Raw genomic sequence first — 12066 nt, forward strand, 5'->3', positions numbered from 1 at the left:
GTCATCAATTTGTGTGTGTGAGTGGGTGTGTGGGTGTTTGTCCAGGACCAACGAGACCACGGCAACTGAATTAAGAGTCGGGACCACAGCACTCAGGTAGAAGAAGTGTCACCTGAATGATAAAACATGAGATTAATTTGTCCTTTCACCGCTGCATTTGTATTTTTGCACATAAAAAAACAAGCCTACAAAAAAAGGATGAATAAGTTTTCTTTGGAGATGCAGCTCATTGGGTTTTATTGCCCTCATAAATGTCATCTTAGAAGAGAAAGAGCAGTGAAATAACATTTAAAATCTGCACTCTGGCTTTTGATCCCGGTCAGATCTTTGTTAAATCCAAATGTTTTGTGTTACCACACCTATCTGAAACCAAGAAATGACTTTATACCTCCAGTTCCTTTATTTGGAAGTCAGTGTTTTTTGGTTATTTGCCTGAAATAAGATCTGTGATTAATGCAAGCCTTTCACATTTTGTAAATGCATCAGTAGTTGCCCCACTCATGAATTTTGAAGCTTTTACGTGTCTTTAAAAAGGCATAATGTAACATAATGTCACTCACATGAACACACTTTGCAAAAATGCTAACAGCTGGCTGGGATATTTGGTGTAGTATCATTTTTCAGTTTAATAATAACTTTAAGAAATATGCAGCCTCTGTAAATCCTGTAAGTTTTCAATGTTTTCTTGACGTAGGGGAGCTCCATTTATTCCCATTTATTATCATTTTCTGTAGGTTTAAATTGCTGGGGTCAACTTGAGATTTGTGATTTGAGTTTGAGAGAAAAATTATGTTTTTCACAGCTCTAGCCCCCTTTCCATTCAAAGTGCACCAGATGCAGTTTATTAAATATTAAATGCATGCTTGTGGGCCTCTTTAGAGGGTTTGGAATCCCCCCTACTATAGTTTCAAAAATAAAAGGCCCCAACAACATTTTCATGAAACAAGAAATGCCCCATAATCAAATATCTGAAATATACCTTTATCAAAAATACAGACCAGGTGGAAAAACATGAAAATATTTAAAATTATAGATAAAAAAAAAAAAAAAATCCACTCATATCTATCATATTTATTGTGGACAAACCATGACATCAATGAAAACAGAAAGCTATCAACAAGGAGCTATATTATTAATGCATTTTAATATTTTTGGTGCCAGAACCTGAAGGATGACAAGACTGTAAAGTGGCAGAAGAAGTCTAAAACTGCAAAAAAAAACAAAAAAAACTGAGTACTCTGGCCCTGATTTCCTTTGTCTTGTTGAAGACATAAAGTTATATTCTTTAAGAAAAGTACGGCTCAAGTACTGAATTTTTTGTGCTTGTGGGCAGCTGCTATCCAAGCTCATGTTCCTGAGTAAATATACTTCTACACACATACACACACTTATTCAAGTGTACTTTGAAAACTACACACGAAATAAAAGATTAGTCTTGTGGGGAGCGGGTCTTTGTGAGTCCACACAATATGTGTTCAGATTTATATCCCCATGACGTAAACATAGACAAATACACATCTCTATAAAAGACAACACACACGCACAAACATACACACAACACACACGAAACATCGCCTCACTTTACTAAACAACTTCCAACATGAATCTCACAAGTTCAGAAAGTGCTGCCTCGTGTACGAGTGCACACATTTGCATCCCAATGAGTTGAACAACTAATCCTTTTTAATCATTACTATGCTAATTAGTGCAACAAAAGCCGCGCTAAGCCTCGGCGCACTTTTGATTCTTGCTGTTGGGGCCTTTGGGGAGCACCGCTCGCCGTGACAGGTCAGGCCCGTGGAGAGAACAGAGCCCTGGGAGAGGCAAGCAGAGCCACATCACTTCCAGGAAATTAAGTTTGAGGCTGTAAAAAAAAAAAAAAACAAATAAAAAAAAGTCCAAGACAATAGTGAGGACATGTGCCGACTGAAAGGAGCTGGAGGCCGGCTCGATGTAAATCTCACTGCGAGGGGCGGTGGGACAAAGTGGACGAATCCCTCTGAGGGAGATAGAATTGATTTAATGGTTTACAGGCGCTCACAGCAGCAGGAGGAGCGCCTTTATGGTTTCAGGGGGCTTTCAGGTGGTGTGACGCACCACATTTCAGAGAAGTCTGCAAGCTAAAATGCAAACCAAAGTGTGTTTCTGACAAAAACCCCTTTTGCAAGAGGATATAATACAAATGGGCCTGACTCTTCTGTAAATCTGGTGAACGGTGGCACTTGGTTTCTGCTCTGTGGCTGTTCTTTTCACACCACATTAAAACCCTGAGAAGAGAATAGAGTTTATATCTTCATCCAAAGTGTTTCCAACCATTTTCAAATGCAGATAAATGTATTCAAGGTAGACCTAACAGTGCATTGCTATAACTTCTGGGGAAACACCAGATGATACGTCAGAGAATAAGGAAGAAGGTTGATGAACGTAACACGAGTAAAACTTTACAGGAGCAATATGTAATAATTGTGTACTGAAAATAGACTGTATGTTAAATAGGTTGAAATCCCATTCAATATATGTTTGAAGCGAGTTGTTTCCTCTCGCCCAGTCCACCTCAGACTCAGGGAAAGCTCTGCAGGAGTTTAATTTTTGGCCCTCCAAGTGAAAAAGTTTGGGCTCCTCTGTTTTAGAGTTTTAATTTGCTTTGATGCATCAAACTGTTGCAAAGGCTTCTTCAACCTGCTAACAACTGAATTCAGGAGGAGACACTGGTGGATTTTGTGCGTGTGTGCGTGTGTGCGTGTGTGTGTGTGTGTGTGTGTGCACATGCTGGGGCATGTAGTCCATGTTTCCCTGTTAATTAACCTGCTTGTCAGTGACGTCCAAATCACCCCGACGAGTTTACATTTCCTCCTGAAAATCTCATTAGTGCTTCACCGCTGAGGATTCAACACTCTGTCACTGTGCCAACAACACACACACACACACACACACACACACAAACACACACGGTACATCGTTCAACAGGAGGAAGGCAATCTGTACTCCTGTACCCCCGTAGCACCGTGACATTTCCCCACCATCTCTGCCGCCCGAGACCACGTCCCATATCTCATTTTCCTCCCTCCCTAATCGGATTAACCCCCGGCGTCCCTCGGCGGGCCCCGTTTCTCTATCAATGGAGGACAGCTTGGCTCCTATAGCGGGCAGCTGCACTAAGTGCCTGTAAGATCTGTCTTTTCACAGAGAGATGTAGCCCAAATCACTCGCCGCAGTAATCTGCGGTCTTTAGCAGCGTGAACAAAAGGAGAGGAGGATCTGGATTTGATTTATGTCGGCTGCTTTGTTCAGTTCAATTGTTCTTCTGGAAGGGAGTGTCTCTTAAATGGTGATGTTGTAGCAAAAAGGAGGGACTGTCTCTTTTTAATTCTGTTCACTTGTAAATTCATAATGTGCGTGTAATACAGCAAATACAGTGGATGTGTTGTGTTAAGCAGAGGATGGGAGTCGTATTCTAGTCATATCCTACTGTGTGCAATGAGTAGAGAGTATCTGTTAATCTTTTAATCTTCTTTAAAACATTTTTCATTTAGTCACACATATGAAAAAACTATGAAAAACATTTTAAGCAGTAAGCTCATAGGCCTGGTACATTTTGAGAAGACAAAACCGAAGAAATTGCCAATAAATATCAAACTCATTCATATTAAAATCCCAATTAAGATGCGCAGTCATGCTGCAGAAAATGATTCATATTTGTCAAGCGCTGTAAAAACAACAACAACAAAAAAAAAACATGAGAGGAATGGTTTGAAAGCTGGCTTGAAACTGTTTGCTAACCACTGCTGTCCACTGAAATAATCCCCTGCATGTGAATCACTCCGTCCAGAAACCTTAAATCACTCAACATTTTGTCATTTTCTTGTTTTTATCCCTGAAACTATATGATGGATCACACACTCCTCTTTCCTGTAACATGTCGGTCTGATGACGTGCTTTAAACTTTGCCACACAAGTGATCCGGCAGCACCTGCATTAGTACTTTTGCTTATTGTGATGTAATTTCTTGGAGTATTTTCAAATGTTTAATATCTCTAAAGTCTGTTCAACATATGCTTATGTAAGTCAAGAAACCATAATAATTGATAAAAGTACTAAAATTGTGTCCTAAATAAAAAATAGATAATGTTTCAAATTCCAGGTCCCATAATGTCATAGTAAATAGGTGAAAATTACCAAGCAATATGTTAAAATTGCATTTAAATTACCCACAAATTACCCATAAATTTTATGGTTAAGTCTGACATTTAGCAAGTACCATTTTCATGTGAGGTGGAGCGTGTGTCAGAGTGTCTTGCTTGTAAAGTTAGAAAATGATCCATTGTGACGTTGTGATTTAGTAGATTAGCAAACTCAAATGATGTAGCTTTTTTAAATATAGACTTATTTATCTTTGCTAATAATATATTGGATTTATGTTATTACTTTAAGATGCATTTTAATTTTTGAACTGAAAAAAATAAACTTTGGACTGCAGTAACTCTGAGGACCCCTAGTAGTCCTAGACCTCCCGTTATTCCAGCTATTATAGTTTTTATTTCAGATGGATTTAAAGAGGATCATGTGAACAACTGCAGCTGATCGGAGGAGGTCTGCAAACACATGTAGCAGACAATCTGAAAAAGAACAGTCTTGGTCTGTGAAAAGTCAATATCTGAGAATACTGCTGACAAACTGTCAATTAATCGATGAGTCGATCAATTACTTGTCAAAGTCCTGCTTCAGATACACAAGAGAGAATTCTTGCGCTCAGCATGTCTAACTATGTTGTGACATAAGTTGCGATTTGTTTTTTCCAGGTGTCGTAGAAATCAATGACACTCATGAAATAATTCTGTGTTACGCAAACGTTGTCTAACCCAGAAACATCCATGTAAACCTGCTGAAAACAAACACAAAATGATAACAAGGGAAAGAAAAAAAACGCACTGTCCTGTGTAGAGTTGACCGAATGCTTCGAAGCGTCTACAGTTACCATGGTAACCAACATCCAAACCAATATTAGAATGCTTGTTTTTTTAAGCGAGAAAGGAAATTGGCTGAAGCTCTGAATATTTGCAGGTATAAATATCTTTAATGCTGGAATGTTTGTCCAAAAACAGAGAGAGATTTGCTCATGTCCTTCTGAGTCTCACCTTGTCTCTTCGTCCACCTCTCAGGTGTTTCTCCGGGAGTCTCTGGAGCACCGTCTGGAGAAGCAGAGGGAGATGGAGGTGCTGAAAGCAGCCATGATCATCCAGGCCCACGTCATGGGCTACATGGCCCGGTACGACTCGACAATAAAACCTCGACAATAACATCAAAAACCCTCTTAAGAACCGTTTGATGTTCATTCTAACAAAAAGTCCCGTTTGTTAATTGATTGTTCTGATGTTGTCCTCCACACAGGAAGCAGTACAGGAAGCTGCTGCAGTGCATTGTGGTCATTCAGAAGAACTACCGGGCTTTCTACTGGAGGAGGAAGTTCCTGCTCCTCCGCTGGGCAGCGCTCACCTTCCAGAAACGTGTGCGAGGTCAGCTGGCCCGCCGGGCCTACAGCCAGCTGCTGGAGGAGAGGAGGAGGAGGAGGGAGGAAGAGGAGGAGCGCTGCAGGAGGATGGAGGAGGAGATGGAGAGGTGGGCAAGTCAAGTGAAAGGATAGTCATATATATTCATATAAGTGTGGAGTTTGACACTAATTTGCAGGTCTGGATAAGTACTGAAAAAGAGTGGAAAATATTTGTTGGATAAAAAAATGCAGAATATGTTGTATTTGTATTGTGTGTATTGTATTTGTTACACATAGCTTCCTTTGGTGTTAATTGACTTATATGTTGGCAACATAATAGCAAACATATAATCAGAATTTAATATATAACTACATATGTAATAATATATTTACATAATAAACACAATAAACATGTAGCTGTTTGTACTCAAGATGTCAAATATAGTCTGAAAAATTATAGAGAAGTCTGGAAATTTGAGTCTGGAAGTGAAAAATGTGTAAGAATGATTTCATTCAGAAATCCTACCAATTGCTGCTCTCATGTAAGCCTTTTTTTTTTGGTGCTGTAGCAAGAAAATAAATCCTCTGATGCACCTGCAGTGATTAATGAAGCAGAGAGAACAGCGCCACCTACGCAGTCCATGAACAGAATATCCAATACAGGCTGGTTTTTAGAAATACAGAGGTCCAAATTCCACCCACAGCACCTTTTTCTTACCTGACAGTTAAGGCATTCATTCAGTTGTATATTTTCTCTCAGTTTAGACTTTGGTCTATTTGCCGTTTCAAAGCTGACTCTCCAATATCAGGAATACAGTGTTGGTGAGAAATACTAGTCTAAAACATGACTAAACTGTCACATGTATGCGTAGTAACTTTAAAATATCAGAATCAGGTTTTAAAGATGTCACTACATAAAAAAACCCTGCAGAAATCAACATTTAACAGCAAAGATTTAGACTAAATACAGAGAAAGATCATGTTACCAACTTCCTAATTATCATAGTAATGCCAGCATTCATTTACGTTCTCAGACACTTGTGTTTGTATAAAGTTTTATAATCTGGTGTCATATTGTGTAATATTTGCTTCCTTGTTGTTGTTTGGATGGATTTCTATCTGACCTTTACATCCTGCATTCGAGATGTGTTTTATGGGACTTTACTGACACAGTGAGACGGGAAATGTAATTACTTTTGTTTTGGTAAATCTTATCTCTTACTGTCTGTTTCAGTCAGCTGATGTTTATCTGTCTGTTTGTGTCTGTGCAGGGAGAGACAGAGACAGAAGCTGGAGGCTGAGAGACTCGCCAGAGAGGTACGACCAAACTGATTATTGAGGAATTCATTTGTGTGATTGCTTTCTACTTATTATTTCATAACTCCACAGTCTCTGTAGGCATGTTTGGGTCGATCATTCATTTGGTTTTCATTTCAATCTGTCTATCTGACACATTTTTTATATTATGTTTTGTATGTTTTGTATTTATTAGAGTTTGTTCTGCATTAGATACAGGTTGAACACTGAAAGTTTTGTTTTGAGACAATAAGACTTTTATGACCCCAGAGACATTATTTCTTGATAGGGTTAACATTTTAGAAGACAGTTATTTCCTCCGCCAAGGAGGTTATGTTTTTGGTCCTGATGGTTTTTCTGTCAGCAGGGTTATATAAAAACTAGAGGGTGAATTTTCATGAAATTTTGTGGAAGGGTGTAGCATGGGCCAAAGTAGAGCTCAATAAATTTTGGAGTAGATCCAAAACACAGGGCAGAAATCTTTTGCAATTTTATTGTGAGACAGGTCGTTTGGCCTTGGCACAATAAATGCAATGTATCTTAAAACCAGCTGATGGTAGTAAAGTTCAACAGTGACCACAGCAGCCAATTCTAGCTATATGATGACTCCATATCACAATCTGCATTGTCAGGTACGAGTAATCGTTTGGGGTAGCTGCTCAAACTTCATACAGAAAGCCACTGTTTCATTGGAGAACCGGTCCAATCTGTAGCTATGGAAACATAAATACACACATTTCATGCAACTAATTATACTCTTTCTCACATCCAAATATGAACTGCCCCCTATAAACTCCACCTGAGATAATCAGGAAAAACTTCACAAGAACAAGTTAGCTTTATGTACAGCTGACACAGACCATTCTCCATCAGATAGTTTTTTAACTTTTTGTCTTTTTTCTATCCTCAGGCTGAAGAGGCCCGAAGACTGGAGGAGCTTCATCGTGCTGAGGCGTTACTTTCTCTGACTCTGCCTCAGCTTCAGCCTGCATTGGCAGCTGCAACATCACCGGACGTCTTGGAGGAGCAGGAGTCAGCAGAGACCCTCGAGGAGCCATCTGAAGAAGAAGAGACAGTCCGTCCTCACGAGGCGTCTCAGGTGGAGGAGATCCTGCGACTGGAGCGGGAGATCCAGGCGCTGCAGAGGCAGAAGGAGCGTCAGGAGCTCTCTCTGACCGAGGCCTCCCTCAACCGCCTGCAGCTCCTCCGCGACCAGGAGCTCCGGCGCCTGGAGGACGAAGCCTGCAAGGCGGCGCAGCAGTTCCTCGACTCGCTGAACTTTGACGAGATCGACGAGTGCGTGAGGAACATTGAGAGTTCATTGGGAGTCGGTGAAGAGAATGAGGAGAAAGATGGTGAACGGAGGAGAGGCAACGACGAGGAAGAGGTCGATGAAGGGTTTGGGGCTGATGATGAGGCCTTCAAAGACTCGCCGAACCCGAGCGAGCACGGCCACTCAGATGGCCAGCGGACAAGCGGGATCCGAACAAGTGACGACTCATCTGAAGAAGATCCCTACGCCAATGATGGTGTGATCCCACCGCTGCCTCCAACCACCCTGCTGCACCAGCCGCTGCCTTTACCACCGGTGCCCCCCGCCTGCCACAGTGCTTCCTCCAGCGGGGACTCGGCCTACTGCCACCCCCAGGCTTCATCTGAGGCCCAGTCCGACGATCTGGTGGAGCTCATACCGCCAGACGAGGACTCAGACTACGACCAGGACGACTACGATGAGGGTGCCATCGTGTCCAGTGGCAGTGTGGCCTTCTCCAACCCTCGCAGCGGCCAGTGGTCTCCAGACTACCGCGGCTCTGTAGGGACCTACAACAGCTCAGGGGCTTACCGCTTCAGCTCGGAGGGCGCTCAGTCATCGGTGAGTTGGGTTTGCACACAGATTTGATCAAATTGCATCAGTGGGTGTAGTAACTTCTACTGCTGGAGGAGAAAGTTCAAAAGTAGTTTAAGTTCATAGGCAAAGTGTTTGTCAATTGTTTCATGAAAGTTCTCCATCAACTAGTCTTAGGTGTGTAAAATCTTAAATGACACACTGGCCTAAAAAGATCCACTGCAGTGCTTTTTTTCCAGCTTTTTCCTAATCCTGATCACAATTCATTTATTTTTTTATCAACATGTGTGTGGTCCACAGATTCACAACTTTTACTTTAGACTCAACTTGACAAAATCTATAAAGACTTGCAACTTTCCTTGGACTTTTTCAGTGACTCATAACTCCACTTGGACTTGAACCTTTTGACTTGAAAATACTTGTTAGCCCAAAGATTAAGAAGTGTGTTATTTAAAAAGTGTGAATCCATGAATCCATTCATTTCCATATTTATTCTCAGCAAGTTGACACTTAATTCCCCAGATGAAGTTTGTTTGAATAAATAAGACAGAACCATAGAAAATAATGTTACGTTACTGAGCTTCAGCTGGAAAAAAATCTACCAAAATAATTTCATGTGCATACAAAATCTAGGCGATGGTCAACAATAAAACCTAACATTAAAATTAAAGACAGCTGCAAAGCCACAAATTTACAAGCACATACAAGTAATTAAAAAAATCATGAAAGAGAATACAATTTCCACAAAAAATACTAGAAATAAAAAATAACCTGGAAAAAATAACTAGGATTATAATGTCTTATATTAAAAGTTGTTCTAGATCTTTTTCTTTCATGCTAACTCTGTACATCTTGAATTTCTTTTCTGTTCTTGTTGTTCTAGTTTGAGGACAGCGAGGACGACTTCGACAGGTTCGACACAGATGACGAGCTCTCGTATCGGCGGGACTCCGTCTACAGCTGCGTCACGCTCCCATACTTCCACAGCTTTCTCTACATCAAAGGTATCTCTTTCATCACAGCACTTACGCTTCTTTAAAGTCCAGATGATGCAACATTCAGAAAGTATTCAGCCTCTGGATCATTTCTTCTCTGTAAGACTCCGTTACTTAATCTTAGCTCCGTGGCATGAAGTTTAAGATTGACTGATGGATGGATGCCTTGATATTATTTTTTGGGAATTGTTTTACAGGAAGAAAACATGATTGGATTTTCATATAAGAATACAAGATATAAGAAATTGATATTTTGGAGTTTTTAGCAAATAATTGGTAAATAGATGCATAATATGTGATTTCAAAGGGTTAAAAAGGTTTTTTAATTTAATTTCCATTTTAAGAAATTGAAAATGACTGAAATGGCAGCAGCAGATACAGAAATCACATGCATCTTCTTCAGGAAACGCAAATACTCTAGTTTGTGATGATATTTCTTGTAATAGTTTGATTTTTCTTTCTTTATATTCCATCTTCACATCAAATCTTCCCTCCATGCATCACATGTCATGTGACCCTTGTAGCACCCAATAATGTAATAATTTACTGAAAATGTAATAATGCCTGAAAATGTAATAAAATTTGCGCTTAACTCAATCGAAAATGTAATAAAACTCAATAATGCAATAACTTGACTAATAATGTAATAAAATATTCTGACTGATATTGTAATAACATTTTTACCGATAATGTAATACCTTATTACATTATTGGAGATTTATTACATTTTCAGGTGGGTCATTTTTTTGAAAAAAATAATGTAAAACTTGACAGATAATGTAATATAGAGTTCTACATTTTGTGTTTTGAGAATCCAAGACTGTTATATAGCCTACACTGGATTTGAAACAACAGAATGACTGAATTGCAGACCTATACCATACAGCTATATGCACATGCAGATACTCAGGGACATCCTGGTCCTGCTGAGTGTGTGATGGACTTACCTCCTTTGGTGACCAGAATTCCAGCTCAGATATAGCTGAGCTGGAATTCTGGTATAGTTTTTGAGCAGCACTGGAGACCCCAGGTAACTTCCCTAAACGTACCTCTTCACTTCAGTTTTCCAACATATCATTACCTCATGAAAACAAGTCAGTGACACTTCATTTGTAAAGATATAACATAAGCATTCCTAACACCCACATCACATTACGTGACACCTGACATAAATATAGGCCTCACTCATTAATGGTCTCATGAATGGTCTCACTTTTAATCAGTAAGATGTCAAGTGACAAAGTGGTCAGTCATAAAGTATATTATGAGATTTACCTGTAGGCTTTAAATAAAGATGAAATTATCTTGAAAACTGAGCGGGCACTGCTATATTAAGTGTAAAGTCAACAGGTGATTGCACAGGACAAACAATTCTAGAAATAGTCTAGTAACATACGAAGGTGAACAGATTTCTTAAGTGCCCTGCTCACAGACCCATAGTATAAAATTCAAAAAATCGAACCAAGATATCTTCTTTCAGGCAATCTCCATTTATTAACAAACACGTTAATGATGTAAACAACAGTGAATATAATAGCCTATAACATATAACATATAACCAATCCTGAAACAGTCATTTAACAGGGTGTTTCCATCAAAGGACCCAAGAAAAGATGAAAGTGCAGCTTCACAAAAAAAAAAAAAAAAGACTGACCAGAGACAGAGAAAGAGACGGACGAAACATTCCAACAGTCAAACATTCCAACATCTTAACAGCTTCAGTGGGTTGCCATTGTCCTGACTACAGAGAGTATCTGACATAAGAAGCCACAGCACAAATAATAGACTGGAGCAAGACCCATATTAATAGTCCTTTTCTGAACATTTAGTGTCCTTCTGTGTTTATTTTGTGTCCCTCTCTGGTCATTTTATTTCCGTTTTTGCTGCTTTTGTGTCCTTCTGGTCATATAGTTTTAATGATGTATAATAACCATGTATGTGATTTCAGGCTTGACTGTATGTATGTATGTATGTATGTATGATTTCAGGCTTGACTGTATGTATGTATGTATGTATGTATGTATGATTTCAGGCTTGACTGTATGTATGTATGTATGTATGATTTCAGGCTTGACTGTATGTATGTATGTATGTATGTATGTATGTATGATTTCAGGCTTGACTGTATGTATGTATGTATGTATGTATGTATGATTTCAGGCTTGACTATGTATGTATGTATGTATCTATGTTTGATTTCAGGCTTGACTGTATGTATGTATGTATGTATGATTTCAGGCTTGACTGTATGTATGTATGTATGTATGTATGTATGTATGTTTGATTTCAGGCTTGACTGTATGTATTTATGTATGTATGTATGTATGTTTGATTTCAGGCTTGACTGTATGTATGTATGTATGTTTGATTTCAGGCTTGACTTTATGTATGTATGTATGTTTGATTTCAGGCTTGACTGTATGTATGTATGTATGTTTGAT

At 39.3% G+C, this 12066-nt stretch overlaps 1 protein-coding gene across 1 annotated transcript in view; it reads left to right on the forward strand.

The window, feature by feature from the left end:
- Positions 1-12066, forward strand: part of myo10 (myosin X) — a 169334-nt gene that overhangs the window by 133009 nt on the left and 24259 nt on the right. The window contains exons 22-26 of the mRNA XM_084731325.1: positions 5160-5266; positions 5389-5616; positions 6760-6805; positions 7695-8657; positions 9514-9634. Of these exons, the coding sequence (XP_084587451.1) occupies positions 5160-5266; positions 5389-5616; positions 6760-6805; positions 7695-8657; positions 9514-9634 (1465 nt within the window). The remainder of the gene's footprint in view (positions 1-5159; positions 5267-5388; positions 5617-6759; positions 6806-7694; positions 8658-9513; positions 9635-12066) is intronic.

The sequence above is a fragment of the Lutjanus erythropterus genome, chromosome 12 (assembly GCF_056507025.1).
Source record: "Lutjanus erythropterus isolate fLutEry1 chromosome 12, fLutEry1.hap2, whole genome shotgun sequence".
Classification (NCBI taxonomy): domain Eukaryota; kingdom Metazoa; phylum Chordata; class Actinopteri; order Lutjaniformes; family Lutjanidae; genus Lutjanus; species Lutjanus erythropterus.